The 27851-nt window shown below is 48.2% G+C and overlaps 1 protein-coding gene across 2 annotated transcripts in view; it reads left to right on the top strand.

Moving 5' to 3' along the window:
* The window catches only part of TBC1D1 (TBC1 domain family member 1), a 220581-nt gene that overhangs the window by 175533 nt on the left and 17197 nt on the right, over positions 1–27851 (top strand). For both annotated transcript variants that reach the window (XM_008140210.3, XM_054729566.1), the window contains 5 exons: positions 6408–6593; positions 12690–12851; positions 16807–16965; positions 22128–22372; positions 24742–24901. In XM_008140210.3, the coding sequence (XP_008138432.2) occupies positions 6408–6593; positions 12690–12851; positions 16807–16965; positions 22128–22372; positions 24742–24901 (912 nt within the window). The remainder of the gene's footprint in view (positions 1–6407; positions 6594–12689; positions 12852–16806; positions 16966–22127; positions 22373–24741; positions 24902–27851) is intronic.

The following is a 27851-nucleotide window of genomic DNA, read 5'->3' as shown; positions in this document are numbered from 1 at the left end:
GATGGAGGCGGTGGTCTCTCAGGCCTCTGAAGAATGGCTGGTTTTTAAGCTCTGAGAACCCATCGGGGCTGCTGTTTCTGAACGTCTACATAGTTTTAAGCGTTCTGCATCTCGTCATTACAGGAGGTGGCAGAATAGTCAAACCTAACCCCAGGCTAATGTGAGTGTAGCCCTTGTTTTTGTGGCTTTGCAGACTTTATAAATATGTCTGTCAGCGCCTGTGGGCTCCACGGTTGGGGCAGCTGGAGGTGAATGTCATTCCTCACATGTTGCATCGAGCGATCGGAGCCCAGACGGTGTACCTGTTTGCAGAGAGGGACCGGCCCAGCGGGCCTGGGCTGCGGCAGCCCACCCACTGCAGCCTCCGCAGCACTGAGCATGCTCTCCCAGCAGCCTCTCCCTGCACACCAGTCTCCCAGCGAGAATGGCAGCCGAGGAAGGAAGCCAGCCCCCGGTGCTGCTCCGGAGAATGGGGGGAACATCGGAGCAGCCTCTCGCAGACCACCTAGCGCCTCCCTTCCCGGGTGCATGAAAGGACTCTGTGAATGCTGGTGGCAGTGGCCTAAGTTGTCCAAGTCGCTGATGCTGTTTTCCTATCAGAACAGGGTGCTTAGCTGACAGCTGTGCAGCAGTTCCACTCAGCCCCTGTGTGCGTGAGTACACACCTCACAAAGCTGCACCCCAAACGCATGCACACGGGTGCCCACACGTAAGAGAGGGCGATAGCAGAGCTGTAGCCTTGTCCCAGACCCGATCTTTCTGCACTGATAAGGAAACAGCCCTCTTGGATTGAATTAGCCAGGTCAGATTTAGAACAAACAGATATTTAACTGTCCCCCCCTTGTAAGTCACTGAGCTATTTATTCTGTAACTAGGCTGCTTTTAATATGAACAAAAGAGAATATACTTTTAAAAATTCTTGTTCGTAATAAACTGTAACTTCAGTAGTTGTTACCACATAAAGTATATGTGGACAAAGCAGGTACATTTGTACCTCTTCCCAGGGTTTAGGCAACAATAAGCGACAGGTTTTTGAAGTTCAGAATCGGATTCCCGCTGGGGGTGATCTTGCCCCTTTTTCTCCCCAGAGGGCATTTAGCAGTGTCTGGGCATTTTTATTGTCACTCCTGGGGCGGGAAGATACTACTGGCATCTAGTGGGTAGTGCCCAGGATGCTGCTCACCATCCTGCAGTGCCCGGAGCATCCCCCCATGAGATGGTCCCTCCCAGGACATGAGGAGTGCTGAGGCTGAGAAACCCTGCTGTTAACGGTTAGGTTTACTTGCCGATCTTTTCCGTGGATTCACTCTTATTGAGGAATTCAGAGGTGACGTTAGCATGAGTACTTGCAATCCTTGGTGTTCTGCACTTGGCCTTGGTACCCTGGTCAAGGTCAGGACAAGCTCTGGCCATGTATGGGGGCTTCCGTTCACACACGGCCAGGCAGCTGACAGTAACAGCTTTTGATCTGTGTCCTAGTGGAAACCGTGAGAGAAAATGAGGAGCTGACATGACAGTAAGTACACAGGGTCACACGAGAACACAAACAGTGAAAATGTAGCGTGAGCCCCGCTGTTCAGTGTTTGGAGAATCGCGGTGTGGCCTCCCCCGGGAGCTCGATGGCAACCCAGATGCTCAGGTTCCCCTCAGGCCCCCCGTTTTAGCAAGACGCTGTGCACCCAGAGGTCAGAGAAGCACTGGACACACATTTTTTACTTTGGACGAAATTACACCGTGATTGCGACTCTGACTCTCACTAGCTGTACGAACTCGGCCAAGTTAAGACAAAGCCCATTGCACCTTGGTGGTTTGGCTGTAAAAGGGGGATATCGTCGCCTTTCTCATGAGGTGGTTGTGAGAATCGGACAAACTTATTTGTGTCAAGGACTCATCACGCGGTAAAAGCTCGGCAAACTGAGTTGTGATTGACAGTAAGTAGAAGAAGGCAAGAGCAGGGAACATTAGGGAGGCAGTTTATGCCTTAAACCCCACAGTCATCATCACCAAACAATGCTTGTACCCTTGGCAGATCGGATTTCTCTGACTAGGAAAATGGCAAAAGCTGGAGCTTCATAAGCTTCTAGAGCCTGGGGTCCTTGTCAGGGACCCAGTTGGCAGAGATAAGTGGACCAAACAGCCTAAACTCCTCGACGTGCTCCATTAGCTGGCCTGAGTTACACCTGCTCTGTCCATTACACTCCACTTGAGAGGAATGCAGCAGGAATTTTCAAGACACCCAGAAGAAAGGCTGCGGTAGACAGAGAAGGTAAGTGTAGAGCCGTGGTCGGCAAACTGCGGCTCGCAAGCCACATGCGGCTCTTTGGCCCCTTGAGTGTGGCTCTTCGACAAAATACCACGTGCGGGCGCGCACATACAGTGCGATTAAAACTTCATGGCCCATGTGCAGAAGTCAGTTTTCGGCCTGGGCGAGTCTGTTTTGAAGAAGTGGCGTTAGAACACTCAAGGGGCCAAAGAGCCGCATGTGGCTCGCGAGCCGTGGTTTGCCGACCACTGGTGTAGAGGAAGGAGACTGGGTGAGCTGAGCCCTTGTCTTGTTAGTAGGGTTTAAGAATGGGAAAGAATGCCATATGATTTCACTTATTTGTGAATAAAATAAACAAACAAAATTGAAACAGACTCATAGACACAGAGAGAACAGACTGATGATTGCCGGAGGGGCGGGGGGTTGAAGGACGGAGTGAAAAAGGTGAAGGGATTAAAAAGCACAAGTGAGTAATTACAAACTAGTCACGGGGATGTGAAGTACAGCATAGGAAATACTATATTGTAATGACTATGCATGGTGCCAGGTGGGTACTGGAAATATCGGGGGGAACACTTTGTAAAGTATGTGATTGTTTAACCACTGTGCTGTACACCTGAAACTAATACAAAATAATATTGAATGTAAACTGTAATGGGAAAATACAATTAAGAAAAAAATGTCTAACTAAAAAAAAAAAAGGAATGGCAAAGAATTGTTAGGTTAACTTCACCTACTGTTCTGTTGACTGTCGGGTTGCGTACGACACACACACACACACAAACACACACACACACACACCACGTGAAAGTGCGCTGACCTGCTACTCTAACCGCTGCCCCAGTGCCTCACACACACACACACACACACACACACACACACACACACACACACACCACGTGAAAGTGCGCTGACCTGCTGCTCTAACCGCTGCCCCGGTGCCTGTCACACACACACACACACACACACACACACACACACCACGTGAAAGTGCGCTGACCTGCTACTCTAACCGCTGCCCCGGTGCCTGTCTCATCAGCCGGGAGTCACACTGTTTGTAAACGAGACTCTTTTGTGAACCAGTGGGAGTGTAAATACTTCCAGCGTGAGATAAAGCAGAACTTGAATCATAATTGAGTGTCCAGCAGAGTTTCAGCAGCAAGATGGGAAAAGGAGGAAAAAAGGGAAAGGGCTCAAATGGAAGACTCCAGGCTGCAGAGTGAGCTGAAACAAGAACACTGACTCAGATTCCTTCTGAAAAAAGGATGAGAGTTGATCATATTCCACGATGACTAGTGCTCCTGTGCATACTGGTGTTTGTGGGATTGATTTGTCTTCTAGGGGTTTTGTATGTTTCAATCTTTGACTTAAATCAGAACAGTTTTGCATTATTTTTCTTTAATTTTCTGATTATGAAAATTGTTTATTGTCATGCATTCAGAAAATACAGGAACTACGAAGAATGACAAGCATGCCCAAACCCAGCACCTGCTTGTGTCTTCCTTTATTCATCAGTTATTTATAAAGTACCTGCTGGGTGCCAGGCCCCAGGCTTGGTGCTGGACAAACCCTCCCTGACAAGGTGGCTTTGTGGGGTCTTCTTAGAGCTTCCAGTTGTCTGCCTAAACAGCTAATAGTTTACTATATTCTTACTGTGTGTTGGATCATGTGTAGGTGGTTTATATGACGTGTATTAACTTGGTCCCTCTAGCACCACAACGAGGGAGGTGCTGTTATTTGTACTTGACAGATTGGGAAACTGAGGCACAAAGAAGTTAAGCAATTTGCTAATGGTCACAGAATCAGTAAAGGCAGACTCTTGATTAAAACCCAGGCAGCCTGGCTCCAGAACCTGACCTATTAGTGACTGAACTGTACTGCCTCTCATAATCTTACCTTATAATAGACAAATATGCAAATTGACCGCACCTTCGCTACGCCCAAGCCACGCCCACCAACCAAGCCACACCCACAAACCACGCCCACCAGGAAACCATTGCAGGGATGTTGGGGTGTGGCAGAGCCCAAGGCTGGGAAAGCCTCGGGCAGAGGCTTTCCCGGCCTTGGGCACCAGCAGGGAGCCTGCACGGATTGCAGGAAACCACTGGGGGTCGGCTCCTGCGATCGGTAGCAGGGACGCTGGGTGCCACCGAGCCCAAGGCCAGGAAAGCCTTGGGCGGAGGCTTTCCCGGCCTTGGGCACCAGCGGGGAGCCTGCAGGGATCGCAGGAAACCACTGGGGGTCGGCTCCTTCGATCCTTAGCAGGGATGTTGGGTGCGGCCGAGCCCAAGGCCACTGCCCAGGGCCAAGCCCCGACCCTGAAAGAAGGCAGAAGGCGGTGGCCACAGCCAAGGCCTGGGTCCCCGGTGCCGGCAGAAAACTGGTGCAGGCAGCCAGGTGAATGAAGGTCTATTGCACCTTCATTCACCTAATCTTTGTGCAAACGGGCTACTAGTATTATAATATTGTCACATGTTATACAATACGGACAGTTCTGATTCCTGCATTTATGTTGGCCATTAACAGATGAACATCCACCTATACTGTGCATGAACTGTGTGTAACTTTTTACCTCTAAACTAAGTAGAATTTTAATTTACTCATTTAATAGGATCATAATGAAATAAGCATATATAGAAATGTGATGATAAGCATTTAAATGCTACAGCGATCATTAAGATTTCTTAATGCTTATCATAAATTTTTGATTTTATTTTTCTTTGTTTAATTTTATTTTCCAATTATAGTTTACACTCAGTATTATTTTATATTACAGATGTACAGTTTCAGATGTACAGCATAGTGGTTAGACAGTCCTGTACCTCATACAGTATCCCCCCCCCCAATTTTTTTAATCCAGTAATTTTAAGAGGAGTTAACATGGATAAGTTATTGTAGGAAATTAAATATTTTGTAGTCATGTTTGATCTCATAGCAGGAAAATAAACGCAAATTCTGATAAAGGTAATGAGCTGTTGATGCCGACGACTGTTCTGGAAAAGAATCGTTAACGGGGAATTGTGTTGGAGCTTGCACTGGAGATTGTATAGTATATTAGGGTGGCTGTGAGACTCAGGGCTTTCATGGCATGTGTTCAGACCCTGATGGTGTTTAGTTCATTTTAGACTGAAGTTCCCAAGGATGAGCTGTGCCACATGGGGCCCCTTGGACAGGAACTTGTGCTGCAGTTCAGAGCTAGTTGCATAGCGGGCAGGTAGATGCTCTCTGTGCGTGTTGTGGGTATTTGTGAGTGGTAACATTGTGTACCAGCAACATAGAGTCTGCAGTTGAGAAAGGTACAGATTCATGAACTGTAAAGAGATTTCAACTAATAAATGGAAATTTAAAATTGACACCATAGGATACATTGGAATGGTGGGGGATCCAGCGGAAAGTCTGGGCTTCTGAGTTAGGCAGACATGGGTTTGGGTCCCAGCGCCCCTGTGTATTCACTGTATGGCCCCAAGCAAGTTCTTTGGCTTCTCTGAGCCTTGGTTTCTCTTCATGCTAATGCCTGCCTTCTGGAATTGAAGGATTGAATGAGTACATAACACACCTGGTACCGTGCCCAGCACTTGATAGAGAATCCATTAATGGTCACTGTCATTATTTGCTATTAAATATGTTTTAATGTTCTTTCCAAATACCTATTACAGAGTGGTTGAGCATGCATATGAAAGCAAGACTGGGTTCCAGTCCTGGCTATACTATGCCTAGCTCTGTGACATTGGGCAAGTGACTTAAATTCCCTGTGTATCAGGTTGCTTTCTTTAAAACTGAATAGTTCTAGCAGCTATGTCTTGGGGTGGTCGGGTGTTAAGTAAATTACTATACATACATAGTGAACACGAGGTGAATGTTTGCTCTTACTAATGTACTCATTAACTCAGAAGAAGGTGTATTGCACCTTAAGTAAGTTGGTGTCTTTGAACATTTCCTCAGCTGCTACAACGTTTGCTTACTATTTATATGTTGTTCGATGTCTATAGTTCAAACGTAGTTTATTACAGTGAATATTAAAGCATGAATCATCAGTCTGGGTAATGTCATCATGTGGTGAGGAGAATTTTCTGATTTGGCAACATGTTTGAATATAAATTGTTATTGGAAAATGACCATTCTGAAATGTCCTTTTCCCTTCCAGATTATTCCGAGCTGGGAGAGCTTCCGCCGCGGTCTCCGTTAGAGCCGGTTTGTGAGGATGGGCCCTTTGGCCCTGTCCCAGAGGAGAAGAGAAGGACATCGCGCGAGCTTCGCGAACTGTGGCGCAAGGCGATTCTACAGCAGATCCTCCTCCTCAGGATGGAGAAGGAAAACCAGAAGCTCCAAGGTTGGTTTGCCGTTTTTTATACTCAGCAGGCCTGATGATCAAAACTTTTCTCGGCTTGGAAGTGAAATCACATCAGACATAAGCGTGCTGCCTTTAAAAGAAAGCAAGACACTCACGTGCCTACAACTTTACATACAACTGTACAACTATATACATGTAAATGTCTGTTTACTTTAAAATATCTGTTAATCAGTAAAATGAACACTTTTTGGAGATCCAATGATCTCACTAACTGAATTAGTTATTCCTATATGGTCATTTTTAGCATAGTGTCTAGAACTTCTGAGAGACAACCTGCAAATGTAAGCTTTAACCTTCTAGAAATTGATTTTTTTTTTTTGTTCTCATCTCTCTCTCCCTGCTTTGCCCTCAGCCATAGTCTGTGCCTCGATGTTACATATGAACTAATCCTACATACTAGTGATCACTAACGTCATCACCTCATTCTGTGTGCATGGTTAGTGAGCTGCAGTAACGGGACACGTCAACATTCGCGGAGCTCCACCTGTATGCTGTCTGGGTGTTTGTGCAGCCAGACTCCCTCGGTCCCGAGGACAGCTCCAGGGTTTTCCTCTGAAGGAGAAGGGAAACTAAAGCCCAGAGAAGCCAAGCAACCTGCCCAGGGTCACGTCAGGATCAAAATAAGCCGTGAACTTTGAAAGCTTAGATTTTGTTCATTTCCTGTTTCCATGCTGTCACTTGAAGCAAGGAATATTATTTTTGAAGTAGCTAAGAGCTGAGTTTATGTTCCCTGGATGGTATAATGGAAAGAACGTGGGACTTAGAGTGTAGAGAGCGGCCTGGCTATAAACTAATGAGGAGTTTGATCAGGGAGTCTGGACGTACTCTCAGGGGGAGCCCAGGCAGGGAGTTCAGCCGTGCCGTCAATCCCAAGGAGATTTTGGAATTAGAGTCCAGCGGTCTCCCTTTAGCTGTGGTTTTCAGTTACCTGTGGTCTGCAAATATTAAGTGGAAAATTCCAGAAGTAAACAATTCATAAGTTTTAAAGTGTGTGCTGTTCTGAGTAGTGTGATGAAACCTTGAGCTTTGTCCCCTTCCATCCTGCCTGGACATCAATCATTCCTTTGTCCAGCGTTTCCTTGCCGTCTGTACTACTTGCCGTTAGCCTTTCAGTAGCGGTTTCAGTCATCAGAGCCACAGTCAAAGTGTCTCAGTGCTTGTGTTCAGGTCACCCTTATTTTACCTAGTGATGGCCCCGAAGCACAACAGTGGTGATACTGGCAATTCGGATGTGCTTCCTTTAAGGGAGAAGGTGAGTATGTATAGGAAGAACATAGTGTATATAGTGTCCAGTGCCCTCTGTGGTTTCAGGCATCCCCTGGAGGTCTTGGCACCCATCCCCTGTGGGTAAGGGGGTGGGCGGACTGCTGTACATTTCATTGAACTTCCTCCCTGATTGTCCACCTTCATCTTTTAATAACGATCTTGCTGTTTGTAAGAAGATGAAAGTCATTAAGACACTAGATTTGATTCCTACGGTTCATAGTCCAGATAAGTCTATTATCTTTGACCAAATACAAGAAATGAAATAGGAAGTAATAAGACCTTTTGATATGAAAGTAGCCCAGCCGTTGTAAGAGGCTGCTTATGGACATAGATGCAGTATCGAAGCTGAGTGAGATGGGCTGTCCCGTGAGGCTGCTGTAAGTGCTAGATCTTCTCCCAGCTCCATTTTTCTTCCGGTTTCCTGTGGGTCCCTGAGGGGATTAATTCTAAAAGCAGCGATCCAAAGGAGCTTTGATGGGGATGGCATCACGGAGTGTGTCATCAGTTGAGTGACAGCTTTGGAGCACAGCAGCCACGTTCCTGTGCATGTTGGTTGAGATTTTTGTCGAAAGGGAAAGGCAGTCGTGTTTATCAGGTAGGTCATAAACCTTAGTGCCTATCCTGGTTGATTGTGCACATGACAGCCACGGAAAATGGGCTCCCCTGTGAAACGGGGATGGTGGCCTCCGGGAATGATGGGAAGGATTGTGACTATCATTGACGAGATCAGGGTAGCACAGAAGCAGAGCTCCTGTAAAGCTGTGTAAATGGCGACTTGCCCGACCAGAGTGAGCTGGGACATTTCCTGAGGTCACCTGGACGCCTTGCTGGCAGTGGTGTATGTGCACCGGCCCCGCCCAGCACCTTTCCAGGGCTTCCTCATTTCACCTGCAGCGTTCAGTCCTGTGTGGCCTTTCGTTTTCACTGCCGGGATTCATTTCTCTTTTTAGTTCTGTGAAGTTCAACACATGTTGACCTCTGCGGCGAAAGCACAGTAAGCTTGCTAAATATAATTTAGAAAGCATTGTATCGGTGTGTACAGTACCTATATTGCTGAGAAATCATCATCAGTAAAAGCCTGATCGTGAATTGCTTAAAAAATATTTAGTAAGCTGTGCTGAGGTGGGATAGGGGGCAGGATTTTGTCATTAAACACAGAAGCAAGACTTGATAAGAACTTAGCAGGGAATGCACTGTGTGCTAGAAAGGCATTCATTCTATTGTTCCCCCCGCCCCCAATTGCTTTTACAAAGGAAAGTTAAATTGCAGCTGGGAGGGGCTCTTAAAATGGATCACGGGTTCAGGCCAGCTGGCAAGCTCTTTGGAAAAGAAACTAAAGAAACACGTATGAGGTCCTGCCTACCGCTACGCCTAGTTCCTGGCTTTTGCATATATGGACCAAATATTATTACGGTTCTAGAAGCATCGCATCTGAGAAAGAACCAAACCACGTCATTGAAATCTGCCTCGCTCGCTGTAGAGTGGAGACAGGGGGAGGCTGAATTGTAATTCCCCCAGTTAAACAGCTCACTTTTTCAGTGACGTTGGGACTAAAGGCACCCCCAGCAGTGCCCCGCATGCCCCTCTGCAAGGCCCTTCTCCCTCTCACAAACGAAGGCGCAGGCAGCCTATTGCCAGGCCGCAGGGCGTGGTTCAGCGCGAGCCTAGCTCTTGTCTGCCTGTTCCTGCTTGTCGGACTGACTCTCAGTTCAGCATTTCTTGTTTGAGATTAAAATGGTGCAGGTATTACATCTGCCTAGGGACCCATCGAATTTGGAATTTTAATTGAATTGTAACTGAAGATACTTTTTAACCCTTTGCACTCGCTTGCTTTTTTTTCGATTCCTTTATTCTACTCGGGATTTAATTTTTTAAATACCCCAGGTTTTACAAAGCACGGCAGTAGAATAAAAAACTGGAGTTTCTTTTCATACAAACTTATTTATTTGGATTTTTTTATATTTCAAATTATTGATACATTCAAAGAGTAATTTTAATCTCAACATCCGAGTGCAAAAGATTAAAGGTTTTCCCCTGGTTAAACAAATGTTACATGTTGGTTGTAAAAATATTAAATAACGGGTGCAGTTTTTCCAAAATCTCTACAAGCTCGGGGGCCGTTTAATTGCTGAGGCTCCCAGGCCCCTATCCTTCCCTTTCTCAGCTTTCCGGAGGCGGTGGCCGGCGGAAGTGCTCTGTGGAAGCGGTTGCTAACGGCGCAGAATTGGGAATGGGCAGCCACAGCCCACCCTACGCAGGGGACATAGATCCGATCTGAACGTTAGCCCAAAGTCCAAGTTAGCTCACACGTCCATGTTAAATGAAGTGTTTTCCATGACTCTCCTGCAGTCCTGGTTTCCCCAGCCCCAGAAACTCACCGACACGGGGCTGTAGACCCTGATTCGCTATTTCAAACAGTTTGGTCTCGTTTCTAAAAGTCTTGCGTTGGCACCTTGACGTTGGTCACAGGCCCGCACCATCTGCCTTGGGTGACAGGCATTTTGGAGGCCACTGATTTTAGGCAGCGGTGGTGTCAGGATGCTGCACAGCAGGATGTTGCTGGGCCAACAGCAGAATGCATGGATTAAGCCTTTTCAGCTGCATCTTCTGGCCAGACACTCCCGTCCTGTTGACTTCAGGGCCTGTCTCTTGTGTTGCTTGCCGGCCTCTTCAGTGCAGCCAGACGCTCCCAGGCAGGCCGAGGTCACGGCCGGGGAAATAAGTGTGCGTGGCTCCCGGAGCCCTGTGCTGCTTGCGTTGAGCAAGGCTCGGCCTGACCCGATTTGCCACGGGGGTTAGTTCAATGCTAAGGATACCTTCTGTGCTTCCTCACAGCCACGAACAAATCTGGGGTGAACATTTTTAAAAAATTTGAACTCCACAGATCTAGGGAATTGTTTAGCAGGACCTTGCAAATTCTTCAAAGTAAGAAGGAAAAGAATAGAGATAGATGAAAAATTGCAAAAAAATAAGAGAGCGCCAGGCCTGAGTCACTTGCTACCCACCAACCAGACAGTAACCTTGTCGAGCCCTTAATGGCTCTGAGCTCCAGTGACTGTGTCTGTGAATGAGGGGCTGGGCCAGGGGTCTCTGCGGGCCTTTGAGTGCCCTCTTTTGATGTATTTGTTCTGGGAGGGGAGGGGGGGCGCGGTAATTGGGCCAGTTAGGTTTCGAATCCGTGTGTCAGAGGAATAAGGTCCACCACCAGGGTCCCCTTAGCCAGATTTCCTGCGTTAGCATTTGCTAACTCGGAAAAGAAAATACTTTATTTTACATCATCAGCACTTAGTTTGTAAAGCAACATTCTGTGCCTTCCACTGTCTATAGCTTTGATAATGTAATTTGTGGTGCTCGTGCGAGTGAGCAGGCATTGTGTGCATGCTTGGTTTATTTCATCTCATTTAATCCTCACAAGAGCTACTCAGTGAAGTAGCTGTAATTCTCATTTTATTCATTTATTTATTTATTTTTATTAAATATATTTTTATTGATTTCAGAGAGGAAGGGAGAGGGAGAGAGAATCACTGATCGGCTGCCTCCTGCACGCCCCACACTGGGGATCGAGCCCGCAACCCGGGCATGTGCCCTGACCGGGAATCATGACCGGGAATCAAACTGTGACCTCCTGGTTCATAGGTTGATGCTCAACCACGGAGCCAAGCAGGCCAGTCTGTAATTCTCATTTTAAAAGTCATAGGAACTGGTGTTCAGAACCAAGCAGAGGGCTTCGAATCCTGCCACCAGCACTTCTCACAGGGCACAGGAAGGACCCTGCTCAGCCTCGGCCGCCTCCGAATGAAACGGGGTTGCGGGGGGAGAGCGTGTATATCTGCAGGGGGCCGGGGACACACTCGTGAGGTGTGTGCACTGACTTACCAGTGTCTGTAGGACGAAGAGCAACTTTATGCCAATAAACTTGACTACTTAGATAAAGCAGACAAACCTCTCAAAAGATGCACTTGACCAAAAACTGGTTAAGTGCTGATCACGAGAGCAAAAAGACTGGAGTGGCCCCGGATCTATTAAAGAGATCACATTTGTATTGAAAATCTTTCACTGAAGAATACTCCAGGCTCAGATAGCTGCCCCGGATTCTAGAAAACATTTAAGGCCCCTAACTGACCCGGGCCTAATCCCAGAAAAGACGTGTAATCACTAGCAGCAAGCTTCGTAGCACCGCGAACTTTGGGGAAGCTGCTCAGCCTCTGGTGCCTCAGAGGGCCGTTCAGATGAAAGGTCACTAAATATAAAGTACGTAAGACATGTAGTGTTCGTCATCGTGAAGAAACCGAGTTCGCCAGCTCCGCCAAAGTCTGTGTTGGCTTATCCTTAGCCCTCTATCCTGCCTGCTCTCCTGATAAACGCACAGTCTGGATCTCCAATGTGATGAGTTGAGTGGACTCGGTATCTAAATAGGATTTAGTGCTTTTAGGTAGAATTAGGCCGTCAGTTTCAATCTTCCTTTGATCTGTCCCTTTAAAATCTTGCTGTATTCCCCCCGCCCCACTTTGGTGGTTTAGGTATCATTCTTCTTTGTGAAGCTTTAAACGGAATAGGGTTGGTGGGAAATACCAGCTGCCCTCACGTGTGAGGAGACGCGTATGAAGAGTGTGTATGTATTCTGTTCTGTTCAGTTCCGGGAAGCGGAAACAGGACTCTCGGTAGAAGCCGGTAGCCTTCTAGAAGGTTTGGCTCTACGTGAGAAGGAAGCGTCCTTGGAGAGCCTCTCTTAGCTTAGATAACGTTTTCTGTTAGGCAGCCACATTGGGTACGCTGTTCACTAACGTGCTCTTCAATCATCTGTCGTAGCTTCCAAAAACGACCTGCTGAACAAGCGCCTGAAGCTTGACTATGAAGAGATCACGCCTTGCCTTAAAGAAGTGACGACGGTGTGGGAAAAGATGCTGAGCACGCCGGGAAGATCCAAAATTAAGTTTGACATGGAAAAAATGCACTCGGCTGTTGGGCAAGGTGAGCCCGACTGGGAAACAGTCCAGCAAGCCTCACCCCTCACTGAAGGTTGGGGAGAAGTATGAAATTTTAAAAAAGAAATGTTTACGTCCAGTCTCACCCCCTTTCTATCATTCTTTAATTAACCTGTTTCCAGATATCTTAGTTGGTTGATGTGACTTTCATCACCGCCCGTGATTCTTCTTAAGTAAATCAATTAAAATGCCCAGGACACAGTGAGCAGACAGAGGAAAACCCAAGGACTCAGTTGCCTACAAACTGGGTAACGCTATGAAGATGTACCCTGAGTTCAATAGTAAGCGGAGCACTAGCTGTGTGGCTTCCCTCCGAGTACTCTCGGGAGACAGCATAGAGCGTTGGACACAGACTTCAGACAGGTCATCAGGGTTCAGACCCCAGCCCTCCCACTTTACAGTGTGATCTTAGGCAAAGGACTGAGCCTCTCTGAGCCCCACTTCCACATGTGTGACAACAGGTTGCTTCAAGGAGTAAGCGGGCTGATGCCGGGGGGGGCACACAGCAGCGTCTGCTCCGCCCAGAGGCCCTGGAGGGCGGGCAGTTCTGCTATTTTTTATTTATTTATTTTTAGTGTGGTCTGCTGACCATGTATCAGTCCGAACTGTTACTGGTCCAAGATGAATACAGAACTTAAGACTAAGTCTTTAGAAACTTTTCCAGCAATTTGACAGATCCTAATGAAAAATAGTGGACTTTTATTTTTCCCCCCTCATTTTATTTTTCTACTAATTCATTTTGTGCTGTGTTTTATAAAAGATCAGTTTGCTGTGGGTTGGAGAATCTTAAAAGAAAAGCTGGTCCTGGTCCTCCATCACAGATAGTTGGGGAGGCACCATGTTAGAGCTTAACTTCAATGATTATCAATGATTATCAGTGTTCAAGTGAAACAGCCATTTCTTTTAAAATGCATATGAGTGTCTGCTGGCAAGGGCGGGGCTTTGTGAGTCTAATCTGATTCCAGGGCTCCTGGGATCTGGCCAGTCTAGTCCGAATAACCAAGTGTTTTAGAAAAAGGGTTGCAGATACATATAAATCTAACGGTTTTCTTCTGACTTCATTAGCTGATCAATGGGAGAAGATACACATGCCTCATTCATCTCTAAGAGAGTAAAGGGGCAAGTGGTTTTGTTCAATAGTCAATTAGGCATTACCTAACCTTTATCTGGGTTTCGACAGCATCCATTTTAGTAACACATAGTTATTACTAGTTATGACTTTCCCTTTCTATGGATAAGAAGGAGACTTGGGCTTAGAGCAGTTGAGTAATGGCCAGAGCTGATCTCCCACCCCCGTTCTAGGCAGCGTAGGCCCTGCCTATGGTTGAGCCGTGCCTCCTCTGTGCTGTCCTCTGAGACCAGAAATACGGCAGGTGGGGGAACAGGTGGCAGGTGGGCCAGGGCTCCCTGTGTGAGCTCTGGCAGGTGTCCTCGCCTTCCTGGGCTCTGGCCTCCTGGCTGCTAGAGCGGGAGGCATGGACCAAGCAGAGGATCTCAGAGCTCTCTTCCAGTGCTCACATAGTGATTGCTGGAGGCTCGCCGTTGCACCACATGGCCCCAGATCGCTGTTTTGAAAAAGGAGGAAGCAGAGAAAAGAATGAGTTCATTCTTTCCCCTTTCACTGTTGACTGCATGATGGTCTTCAGGTGGCGTTGCTTCTGCAAAAGGTAAACCGCCGGGGCCTGCGACAGCTGTTCCAGATGTTGGACTTTCTTAGAAGCCTGACACCTGGTATACTGGTTTTCATCATGCATTTTTTTATGGGGGCGGGGGGCTCCTAGAAATACTGTCCGTATCTGGACCCGGTGTAGTGGCGTTAAGGATAAGTGGTTGAACAATGTGTGTACTGAGGTGAGCTGAGGCGAACCTGGACTTTCCGCATGTGTTCCCGGCATTGCCACCTGGCTTTCCGTGGCAGGAACTGTATCTCTCACTGTAAAAGGGGCTTTGTCAGTTATTCAGCTGGCTTCTGCACAGAGGATCTAATTACTGCAAACAGATGGCCACAGTCCAGCTTGTAGCTCAGAATAAGAGAATGAGGTTAAGTCAGAACCACACCTTCGGCCTTCCAGGTAGAGGCCAAGTCACCTCCAAGCCCTTAAAAGAAAGGACAGTCCCCGTCTGGGTAAGAGCCCCTACGTGATGGAAATGAAGGGATTTATGAACTTTCCAAGTTAAAACAGAATCAGAGCTGCAGGATTAGGATGTCAGCTTGGGAGAAGGAAGAATAGTTCTGGGGGATTTTAAATACTCCAACGTGTAGCTTGGGTTTAAACGATTCCTTTAATGATTTATTTAAATGATCTCATTTATTTAATGAATAAAAGATGTTAAGGAGAACTTTATGAACCCGAGTGTGCTTTTCTGGGAGTGGGATTGCAAAGCGGCCGGCTACCTGAGCAGTGGGCGGTGTGGGCCGGATGCAGACTGCTTACCTCTGACCCAGCAGCGCCACGTACAGAAACCTAGATGCTAATCAGTCAGCAGTGTTCTGCGGTGGGAAAGAATGCTTATTGTGGCATTGTTTAAAGGCCAAAAAATAGAACAGAGCCAGAATCCCCAACCATGTGACCACACCCGTGTCTTACTCCCTGAAAATGACGGTAGGTTTGTACTGATGCAAAAGAAGGAGTCGCTAAATGAAAGAAGGCGGCCCAGCGTGTTCTCACGCACCGTTGTGCGTGTGTCTGTAGGAAAACATCATGAGGTGTTCGCAGCCCTCTGAGTAATGAGCAGGATGACCGTGCATCTGGTCGCCTGGCACAGCCCTGCTTCACAGCTTGTTCCAGCGAGATAATTAGTACCCTGCCTCCCCTTTGCTCTCAAAGCATCCTGCTTTGGATGGTGATTTATATAGTCACTCTGGTTATGGGTAGTTTTCATTTTCTTCTGTATGCCTTTGGCTTTTCAGAAGTTTTTGATTTCAATAGTGAGCGTGTATTACTTTTCAAGTCATAAGAATGAAAAGGTGTTTACATTTGGGGGGAAGGTGGCCGCCTGTCCACCCAGAGCCCTGCCTGCGTAGACTCCCCCAGGTTTCTTCCCACAACCGAGTGTGGGAAGGTTACTCCAGGTCATTCTTAGCAAACACATTGGCTCCACTGTGCATGACCCTTTGTTTTTAAAGAACAGATCTAAGCCTTCTCTTAAATACGAGAATATGTGGTACTGTCCAGTGACAGCCCGTGTTTTTTTCCTTCAAAAAAATAAAGGTCTGATAAGTTTAATGGGAACGATTTAGTAATAAGAGGAAATTGTTCATCTCATAACTGGGAAAACTTCCCAGTTGGAAAAAGCTATTTTGTAAAAAGCCCCACTATAAATCACTTAACATGTTTTTCAGGATGCATTTCTTTCTTTCTTTTTCTCTCTTTAAATATATTTTTATTGATTTCAGAGAGGAAGGGAGAGGGAGAGAGCGGCAGAAACATCAGTGATGGAGAGAATCATTGATCAGCTGCCTCCTGCACGCCCCCTCGCACAAGCGAGAGATTCTGGATTTCTTTCATGTCCACACACTTGGGTCACGTCCCTTTTATGAGATGACGTTCTGTGTGGTAGAGTTACATGCTTGGTCTTCTCTCTCAGGGCACGATGAATTGGCACCAGGTAGGGGCTCCTACCACCCACCGTTTATCCCTGGAAGATTCTAGCATAATCCAAAAGCGTGTATATTTGAAAGGTGAAAGGAAAGTGGGAGGGGGTCAGGGGATGTGAGGGGAAAGATGGAGGGTATAGAGGAAGGAAGGAAGGAAGGAAGGAAGGAAGGAAGGAAGGAAGGAAGGAAGCAAATAGGACAAAATTCTGGTTGCTTCCTATGCTGCTAGTTATAATGGAACAAGAATTCAGATCGATGGACTAAAACCCAACTCATTTTTATTATTAAGTTGTATTCTGTGCATAAAGTCCCTCTGTACTTCATACCCTCCCCACCCCCGAAGGTGTGCCACGTCATCACCGGGGTGAGATCTGGAAGTTCCTCGCAGAGCAGTACCACCTGAAGCACCAGCTCCCCAGGAAACAGCAGCCCAAGGACACGCCGTACAAAGAGCTCCTAAAGCAGCTCACCTCCCAGCAGCACGCCATTCTCATCGACCTCGGTGAGTCTGCAGATCGATGCGACGTGGAGGTGGAAGTTGCACTCACTTGAGAAGTCTGGGGAGACTGTCCGAGTTATTTAGTGATCTGCCTTGAGGTTTAGCAGTCAAGCTTTGCTACCGAGCCTTTCAATTAAAAAAAGCCCTGGAGTAATCAGGGTTGCCCTGGCCAAGCACACATGGAAAGCTCTCTCCCTCCCCGGGCCGCTGCTGAGCCTGCTCAGCGGGCGGGGGCGGGGGCAGGCACGAGGGCTCCAGGCGTGACGGTGGTTCCGGCCAGTCATTCACCTATTGACAGGCAGCTTTATAGCCGAACGAAGGGGCATCCTGGGAGACGTGAGTGTCAGGGCTGAGGCCTGGGGTAATTACAGGAGACATTCCCTAGCCTTTACTGCTTTCCAGCAGGGTTTATTAGAGAGACTGCAGAAAGCAGATTGTGTGCGCCGGGGGCAGCTTTATTTTGGAAAAGGGTGGGCATCTTGTCTCTTGAGGAGCTTTGAAAATACTCCGATGGGAACAAGGGGTTGGACACGCGCCGCTGCCGCAGTGAAGAACACGTGTAACGAGGATGTAATGATGATGCACAGAAGAGCCTCTGGCTTGTCCCGGGGCGCATGGTGGCGGCGGGTGCGTCCTCTCTGCTGGCCGCCTCTCTTGGGGTCTCTGTCCCCCGCAGCGGCAGGGCTCCCGGGCGGCCGTGGGCTCCGTGTGAAGGCCGCAGGAACCCGGCCCTGCTGCTTTCAGGGCGCGTGGCCCTGCTTCTCGAATGCTCGTTCAGGCTGCTGCCGCCGCCACCTGGGACTTGCCGGAGCCCCCGCCTGTGCTTCAGGCTGGCAGCGCCCGGCTCTGCAGGTCCCGCAGCCGCCGGGTGGGAGGAGGCTGTGCCCAGGAATCGGGGGAGCTGGCTCAGGCAGCGTCCAGGCTTTCCTGTCCAGCCGCACAGCACCCCTCGGGGTCATTTTCACAAATGTCGCTCCTGGTCGAAGCTCAGACGTCATCTCTGAGAAACTGGCCCTGGCACAGCCTCTTCTCCTGCCTTTTGGCTGGATGAGGTGCCTCTGCTAAGCCATCCGTCCCACCCATAGCTGATCCCCCCACACACCCCAGTGACACTTACCACATTGACTAGCGCTACGGTTATCATTAGCATTTACAGCTAATCCTTAACTTTACCTTACACCAAGTGTAGTTTACTTAAAACTACTTTCTGTAATCCTCATAGCACGACCAGGTAGCCGTTATTCTGTCCCCGTTGAGAGCTGAGAAAATGGAAGCGCAGAGAGAGGGGTGGGGGTACCTTGCTCCCAGGGACACAGCCTGTGCTGCTGAGCACCCTGCACTCCCCACAGCTGTCCTCAGTGCTATGGCAGCGGCGGCAGCTTTTTTCTTATTTAAATATGTTTTTATTGATTTTAGAGAGAGAGGGATGGAGAGAGAAGGAAAGACAGAAACATCGATGAGAGAGGAACATGACCAGCTGCCTCCTGCACGCCCCCCACTGGGATCCAGCCTGCAGTCCGGGCATGTGCCCTGTCCGGGAATCAAACCATGACCTCTTGGTGCCTGGGGCAGGTTGACGCTCAACCACTGAGCAACACCAGCCAGGTGCAGCAGCAGCAGCTTTTCCATTGCCTTTCTCCCCATCGGATGCACGCCCCTGGGGGCTGGACTGGGGCTATTTCCCCATTGTTCCCCCAGCCCCTAGGGCAGAGCCTGTCCCGTGCTCAGTGAGTCTTTTGAGATGTGGAAGATGAGGCACTCCACTAGCTCCTCAATCTCACGTGACCCTCACAACAGCCCTGAGATAAGAAATGAGGAAACTGAGGCACAGACAGGTCAAATGGTGACCACGGCCACACAGCTTAACTGGCAGCCTAAACCCGCTGTGGCTCTGTGTAATAAGGGCCCCCTGAGCCCAGGAGCCCGCGTGTTCCCATGGAAACACATGGCTGGGTGGAGTGGATGCTGACAGGCCGTTATTACACCTTGGGGACAGAGTGGCGCTGGTGCCCATGTGGCCCACTGACCCCGAGCAGAGCAGCTCTGTGAATTGGCAATAGCTCTGTTTGCTAATGTGATGAGTAACAGGAAAAATGACATCATGTTCCTGTCATGTGAAATGAAGTGAAAAATGAATTCAGAGTAGGAGGTTGAAAGGGAGGGAACACAGACAGTTTCTCTGTGGGGTCCCCCCCCCCACTTCCCAGGATTGGGGGAGGACTGGGGAGCATGCTTCCCCTCCTTGATTCGAATGTCCTCTTATCTTAGCTTTCCTCTCCTTCTTCCATGGCCAGGACGGCCTCGGCCTCCTGCCGCTCAGATGTAATCACTTTCCTGCAGGGGGAAGGAAGATGCCAGCTCAGCACGGGGCCGGGGGGCCCTCTCCCTGGGGAGCTGTCTGCCATGGCCACACCCAGGGTGGCCTCCCCTGCCCTGAGGCCTGCTGTAGCCTTTCCCCCAGCCGGCGCATGGTCTGTGGGAACCTAGGGTGGGCCTTTCTCATTCACAGGCAGGGCCAGGCTGCGTGCACATCAGCTCCATGCTGCCCGGCTCCCACCCCGCAGACCACCTGCAGCCACCTCCCCGAGAGCCCTGCCTCTCTGTCCACTTCCCTCCCCGTCCTCCAGACACCTTCCCTAGCCGGAAAGGAGCTCCCAGTTCCAGTTCCTAGTACCCTCAGTGCATCTCTCCAGGCTCTGTCCAGGGACCTGCCAGGGCCGGTCTCTCTCTGCACTTGAACTGGCAAAGCCTGTGTCCGGGGGCTCCAGAGAGCCGCTGCCAGCCCTGCTCGGCGGTGCAGGGAGGCCTCACCGAGAAGTGCCTCCACGCGGCCCGTGGCTTCCCCCCACCGCTCACCAAGAGGAGACATTCGCCAAGGCAGTTGTTTAGTCTGCACTTCCTGTTTAGTCTGCACCACGGCTAGCTGAGGGCCCAGGAAAGGTGGATAGGACAGAGCGAGACAATTCACATTTCAGTGTTTCTTCAAAAGTGACATCTATGTTCTGGCCAGAAGAACAGAACGCGTGTTGGTTGGACGTACTCTGAGTTTTCATGGATTTTTCTTTTCCTGCTTCTTTATTTACTTTGTGAAATCAGATGTTAGTCTAATCAACTTTTTTGCAAGATTTTTTTTCTTATGAAGAGTAAGAAGAATAGACTGTAGTTGGGCAGTGTTTTATAGTTTGGGAACATTCTCTAGCTGTGTCAGATCTCAACGTTATCCAGCCCCGTGTGAGTGTGGGCACATGTTATCCACTTCGGGTGACCAAGGGGCCCAGAGAGATCCAGTCCTTTGCCCAATTACAAGCTGCTGAGTGGCAGAAAGTGCTAGAACCCAGGTCTTCTTAGTCTCCTATCATGTCCCTTCCAGGGATTGCTCTGTTTTTCTTGCTCTGCCCACTGCATACCACACAGCTTTCCCTCCCAGAGTTAGGTGGCGTAACGCTCCCTCAGAGCTGACCACACCCGGCCGGGTCTGCTGGTGATTCTAATGACCAGCCCATCCCTACTCTGTGCACACGGCACTCGCTCTCCTGGGTCTGCTTGGAGGCTTGGGGGGAGGGAGGGTGGGATGGGGGTGGTTAATGGAGTGAGGAGCTTCCTGTGTATTTCCAGTCCCTCTGAGAATCTGCAGAAAGCAGTATACTTGTGCAGTCAGCGTGGTAGTGTGTGTGTCTGTTGAGCACTTGGATATGACTGGTGAACACGCAGATGTGCCGTCAGTAAAGAATACACTAGATTTCAAAGGCTTAGTATGAAAAAAGAATGCAGAATGTCTCCATCATTTGTATATTGATTACATGTTGAAAATGACAGTATTCTGTCTATGTGGGGTTAAACAGGATGTCTTAGTAAAATCAATTTCACCTGTTACTTTCCCACGTGGCCACTGACAATTTCACATGATGTCTGTGGCTCGCATCCAGGGCCGCTGGCATGCCACCCTAGACTAGGAAGATGTGCAGGCATCCCATACTTGGCGCACGCTCAGTTCTGCCCGCAGCCGGGAAGGGTTCAGAGACCCGGCCGGGGGGAGCGGGGGGGCTTGCAGTCCCGAGGTCAGCCCTGGAGTAGAGGATGGAGCTGGGAGGGTAGGTGAGGAGGTGAGGGTGCAGAGCTCCACTGGGGAGCCGTTGATTGCGTTTCCCAGTGGGAGGACATGTGTGAGGTGTGTTTTGGGAACATTGGTTGGGGGAAGAGGTAGAGCGGGCCAACCATGAATACAAGACAAGAAATCAGGAAGGTAGTTAGGGGACTGGATCTGCCCTCTTCAGTCGAGGGCAGATGAACCGCTTGGGTGGATGAGTGCTTTCTCAGGAGGCTGAGCCAGAACACAGGGGTGTCCTCTTCCTTTCGCCGGCCGAGTAAGGAAGCCGGACAGTCAACTTGTGGCCCAGATTCACCTTCTGCCTCTGCCGATCCGAGGAGGCCAGGATCCCCACCTGGGTCCCTGCTGGGGGCCCAGCATTTTTTTCTCTGCTCCCTGGAAACACATTTCCCCATCGGTCACATTCCAGGAGAGGGTGAGGTGGATTTGACAAGTATCAGCCACAAAAGCCTCCTAACAAAAGAAGTCTTTAAAGCGTTGCTGAATACCAGCTTTTTGTGTAAATAATCAGGATGTTGAGAACTTGTTTTTTTAACCTCTTTCTGGAAGGAAGGTAACTGTTCTGTGTTTTTTGTAGAAAAGAAAACACCTCTCCCGTTCCTCAGTCCGTTTCAAAGAACTGCCTGTGGTTTAAAAGCACAGAAATAGCGCGTGTGACCCGGAGCCCTTGCAGGCACCGGGAAAGGGTCTAGGGCAGCCTGGCAAAGCGACGGGGATGGTCTGCAGCCCGCCAGAGCCTGGCCGCCTTCAGAGGGTGCTGGGACGGGTGCTCCTGTCCGATTAGAGGGCAGGCCGTTTTCTTCTGTTTCCGATGGAAATCCGGGTATCTGTAGGGCCTGTGGCAGTTCTCATTTGTTCCGCCACACAACACCACGAATGCTTGCTGAGGGGTTAGTTGCAAACATTATTCTTAGAACAACCAGATGACCTTGTGTACAGAGCTCCCGTAGGATACCCGGCTTCTGAAGAGCTGTTGCCGTAACCTGCAGGCCATCGGATTTCTGATTCACCGGCTTTCTTTTTTTAAAACTACGACTGATGGGTCTCGTTTTCACAGGTCGAACCTTTCCAACGCACCCGTACTTCTCGGCCCAGCTGGGTGCGGGGCAGCTGTCACTTTACAACATCCTGAAGGCCTACTCGCTTCTGGACCAGGAAGTGGGATACTGCCAAGGCCTCAGCTTCGTGGCCGGCATCCTGCTGCTGCACATGGGCGAGGAAGAGGCGTTTCACATGCTCAAGTTTCTGATGTTTGACCGGGGGCTGCGCAAACAGTATCGGCCGGACATGATTATTTTGCAGGTAGAACCTTCCGTCTGTCTTTGAGGGAGACAGAGGCCAAAACGTTTATGATTCCTTTCCAGATCTAGTTAAAGAGCTTTTTCTTTAAAAAACAAAAAAGTTTTACTTTTTAGCTACAGCTTACATTCAGTATGTTAGTTTCAAGTGTACAGCATTGTGGTTAGACAGTTATACACTTCACAGTGTTCACCCCAATATTGCCAGACCCACCATACCTAGTTACGCCAGTGTTATTACGAAGGAGCTTCTCCACCATCAGTTAGCATTATAATAGCGATCTTTGCTGAGAATGTACTCTGCTAGGCACGACCCGGGTGTTTTGTAGGCACTGATCTCCTCACTGACCCTCGGGAACACACTATTAATCGGCTCAATTTGTAAGTGGGAACCCTAAGGCTCAGAGGGGTTACAGAATTTGACCAGGTGACACAGCTAGCCCCTCTGTGTCTGGGGCCCTCCCTTTTATTCTTCATCAAAGCATCTTCAGACGGTCTAACTCCTGCTTCCCACTGTGTTTGCCACTTCCTGTGCCAGGGATCCCACGCACGGGGTCCCACCCTCCCCTCCCCCTTGTCATCCAGGGGTCAGCTCAAATATCACATCCTAGGAGAAGCTCCTCCTGACCACCACGTCCCTCCACGTCCACCCCAGGCGTGTACACTGTATCATGATACCTTGTCTCATTGCTTTTGCATCACACTCTCACTGCCTGAAATTCCCTGTTTATTTTCTGGATCCATCTTGGAGCTGCATCCATAGTTCTTAGAACAACAGTGCCTGGGATGAAGTAGACACCCAGTCAGTGTTTGTTGAATGAATCAGTGACGGGAGGGCGGTCATATCAAAAGGAAAGCAAACAGCAGAGTGTTTTAAGTGCCAAGTGCTGATTGTGCACCTTCAGAAGTGGGAAAACCGGATCCTACTTGGGAAATATTCCTGAATGTTGGATCATGTGTTTATGTGACCATTTACCAGCAAGATACTGTGATTGCAAAGCCTCAGAAAGTATTCTTAGAAAAGGTGACGTTAGCACCCAATTGTGTGGGTAAACGTCCAATTCACTTCCCCCTGAATATGAGCCACAGGGACATAAATCTCGTAAAAGGAGGCCATTCCACTCACGAGGAGATTTTGACCCACATCACACTTTCCACACATCCTGTCAGGCTCCTCCTGCATTCTTCCCCTTAGCTTTAACCCAGACATCCCTGCCATCTAAGAGCGGAATGTTCAGGTTTTATGTCATTTAATATTGTAACACACAACTCTTTTGGGGGCTTGTGACCTTGGTGATTAGATTCTTTTAAATAAAAACAACAACAGGCCACAGCTGGTACTTACGAGACCTGGAAAGACTTCGGTCCAGTTTGGACAATGCACATCCACACTCCCCCCGCCCTGCCCGCCCCCGGCATCTCAGCAGGGAGCCGACCCGCTCTGGCCATCGTTTCTCTGGGCTGGGGCGGCGGCGCTGCTGGGCTCTGGGCTGAGCCCGGGGCTCATCACGGGCTTCCTGCCAGACCCGCCGCCCTCCACAAAGGGAACCCTCTGCTTCAGTGTTGGGGGCCCAGAGGGAACTCACCGACTGAGCGGGCACAGCAGAACCGTCCCACAGAGGCACCACGTGTGCTCGCTTCACTCTTGGCACGTGTTTTCCGATTCCCTGGGTTGAAGTTTTGCTAGGAATTGTATTCGTAAGAGAATTTATAAAGTGTTTCCACAAGACGAAAGTTTAGAATTCAGGGGTCCTCAAACTTTTTAAACAGGGGGCCAGTTCACTGTCCCTTAGACCGTTGGAGGGCCGGACTATAGTTTAAAAAAAAACTATGAACAAATTCCTATGCACACTGCACATATCTTATTTTGAAGTAAAAAAACAAAACGGCAAAAACACCTGCATGTGGCCCGCGGGCCAAAGTTTGAGGACTCCTGGTTTAGATACTCTCAGCCAAGGACACGAGGGGATGGTAAAAAGAAAGGAAGTGGTAGGAGACCCAATGTTAGTGTTCTGGGCCTGCACCCATCAGTCAGGGCCTCGCATGCAGTGAGCACCCAGGAAGCTCTGGTTGGATAAATGAGAAGCTGAGATTAATGAACCAAAGAACGTATTATGCATCTGTGCATAACCGAGGGTCACAGATAATAGTGCAGTGAAGGCCTGGTTGGGTGTGGGATAGAGGGGGTCATTGGGGGGGGGGGGGGGAGGGCACATCTGTAATACTTTCAACAATAAAGATACACTTTTTAAAAAAGGACATCCTGAGCCAAATAGAATGTTTCAGGTTCTAGGAAGTCTTCTCTGTCCTGTGAGTGGGGCAGTCACTGCGCACACGCAGCGGACAGTGAGCGCTGACCCTGTGTCCCTGCAGATCCAGATGTACCAGCTCTCGCGGCTCCTCCACGACTACCACAGAGACCTCTACAACCACCTGGAGGAGCACGAGATCGGCCCCAGCCTCTACGCCGCGCCCTGGTTTCTCACCGTGTTCGCCTCCCAGTTCCCCCTGGGATTTGTGGCCAGAGTCTTCGGTAAGTGGGGGTGCACGTTGCCAGAACCAGCCTTCCCGTGTTCCATGTCCTCCACGGTGAGGCTTCTTGTTTTCCTACCTGTGTCTTCGGTAAGAACGGGGTGTTGTTTGACACTAAGTTTCAGGGTTGGGTTTTGTGAATTGCAAGACCGTCACTTCTGACAATCATGGGGCTTCCCTACATGCCTTCATCTTGTGGGATGAGACCTGATTCCCTCACTACTGGGCTGACGTCTTACACACTCGGCCAGGGAGCCCCAGCCGGTGTGCCAGAAGGCGTTTCCCAGCCTCCCTGGCTTGTGATGCTCCATGTTCACCGATCGCCCTTAGAACTTTTTGACCAGTGCCTTCTGGGCTACTGTTCTTACTGGATTCTCTTTGCATCTCCCCCTCTCCTTCCTCCTCTTTCCCTGCCCTGGGCTCTTCCTTTTCTCTGCCATCAGGCTCCTGGCGACACCTCCGACACCTCCGTGTAGATAACTCACTGTTCCGTCCTCACATGTCCCCTGTCTGATCTTCCCAAATGTCACAGCCACTTCCACTTCCTCACCCCTCTGTAGCCGTTGGCTGTTCACATTTCAAACCATCTCCCATTCTCTTGATTTATTTTTCAAGAAGATTGTCCCTGTCAAAGTAAAATGGGTATTCACGTGCAAAGTCTCAAAACCGCCTTGTCTATTATACATCAATTAAAAAATAAAAAACAGAAACAATTTTAAAACTGCCTTGCGTGGCAGGGAAGGTGCATTCTCTTGGATGCCAGGAGCCCAGTGGAACACTGAGCGCAGCCAGCGCTTGCACCAGGTGCTTTCCCTACCGCAGCATGAAATAATGACGTTGACAATTCGGGTTCTTTGTATTTTATTTTCTGTGGACGGGGAGGTTATTAAAAAATTGGTGGTCCCTCCCAACATCAGGTGGTTTTATAAAGTGCCATTTACTAGGTGTGCCAGTTAATAATGCGGATTTTTTTTTCAATAGATGGAGTTACACATGTTGATATATATGCGATTTGATATGTATGCTATTTTGTTGTATTGATAGCAAGCTTCAAAACTTCATATGTCAAATTTTCTGAAGGTGTTAACATCATAGATATTTTTATGCTTCAAAATGTTGAATTTCTTGCCAAAAAAAGAGCATTTGTGGGAAGTTTTAATTCGTTACTTTATTTTGAAGAAAAAGTTATCGTATACTTTGGGAAGCTTATGGTGCACATGCTCCATCTCAAGATACTTGTGAACGCTGGTTTAAATGCTTTAAAAGTGATGATTTTGATGTGAAAGACAAAGAACGTCCAGGTCAACCGTAAAAGTTTGAAGACCAACAATTACAAGCACTGTTGGATGAAGATGCGTGTCAAACTCAAAAACAACTTGCAGAAAGATTAAACATTGCTCAGTAAACAATTTCCGATCATTTACAAGCAATGGGAAAGGCTTTAAAGAAAGGAAAATGGGTGCCACATCAACTGAACGAAAGACAAATGGAAAACCGAAAAGTCATCAGTAAAATGTTGCTTCAACAGCATGAAAGAAAGTCTTTTTTTGCATCAGATTGTGACTGGCGATGAAAAGTGGATTTATTTTGAGAATCCCAAATGCACAAAATCATGGGTTGATCCAGGTCAACCATCAACATCGACTGCAAGGCCAAATCGATTCGGAAAGAAGACAATGCTCTGTGTTTGGTGGGATCAGGAAGGTGTGGTGTATTAAGAGCTTCTAAAACCAGGTGAAACTGTTAATACTGATCACTACCGACAACAAATAATCAATTTGAACCACACTTTGATTGTAAAACGACCAGAATGTGCCAGAAGACACAGCAAAGTAATTTTGCTTCATGATAACGCACCATCACACACTTTAAAAACAGTTAAGGACACATTAAAAGGTCTTGCCTGGGAAGTATTAACCCACCCGCTGTATTCACCAGACCTTGCTCCTTCAGATTACCACTTGTTCTGATCGATGGCACACGCACTTTCTGAGTAGCACTAAAAAACGTACGAAGAAGTGGAAAATTGGGTCTCTGAATGGTTTGCCTCAGAACAAGAAAAGTTCTATTGGGACGGTATCCACAAATTACCTAATGATGGGGGAATGTGTAGGTAGCGATGGACATTACTTTGAATAGAGCACGTTTGATGTTTCTCTTGAAATTATTGTGTTTTCTTTCACTACAAAATCCGCCATTATTAACTTGTACACCTAGTATGTTCAATAACCTGATAGCTTAAAGATCTGTAATCTTAAGTGTTTTTACATCTGTTTTTAGAATTAGGGAACATCTAAAGGGGATTTAAGGAATGTTCACAAACATTGAGAGAGTACATACTACATTAGGCAGCTTTGGGTAAATAGCTTGTATATCCAAATTCTAGAAATCCTAAAATTTGCTTTTTAATATAAGTGGGTGGTGAGTTATCTTCTTGCCTCTCCCCCGTCCCTACCAAAGTGCTAGATTTTCATTATTATGCACTTCTATCCAGAAGAAGTTTGCATTTGATTTTACTAGAAGAATCTTTGATCTTAAAATGTTTACTAACCCCCTCTTTTGTATAACTACTTCCCAAGTGCATTTTTATTTTCTGTTCCTAAAAAAATAAGCATTGAAGAAAAGAGATACTCAAAACACTTCCTGGTGAAACAAATAGTGAGAGTTCATGAAGGATTTATACTATTGTTTAAAAAGAACTAAAAGCTCAAAATTGCTTAGTTTACTAACAAGAGTCACACAAACTATAAGCTCTCCAACTGGAAGCTTCAGTCTTCCTTGCCTAAAATTTCAGTGTATTTTACTTTTCTTACTCTGGAAATTCAAAGAGAGTCGTAAGAGGGTAATGGAGAGGAGTGGAGATTGAGAGGGGGAGTGGGGGGGGGGGGGTGGGGGTGTTGTGAATGGTTTGAAACAGCTCAGACATCAAATTACAGGGTGGGCAGGGGCCT

Source organism: Eptesicus fuscus, chromosome 2, assembly GCF_027574615.1.
Source record: "Eptesicus fuscus isolate TK198812 chromosome 2, DD_ASM_mEF_20220401, whole genome shotgun sequence".
Lineage (NCBI taxonomy): Eukaryota > Metazoa > Chordata > Mammalia > Chiroptera > Vespertilionidae > Eptesicus > Eptesicus fuscus.
The sequence above is the reverse complement of the archived record's forward strand: the minus strand, read 5'-3'. Positions and strand labels throughout refer to the sequence as shown.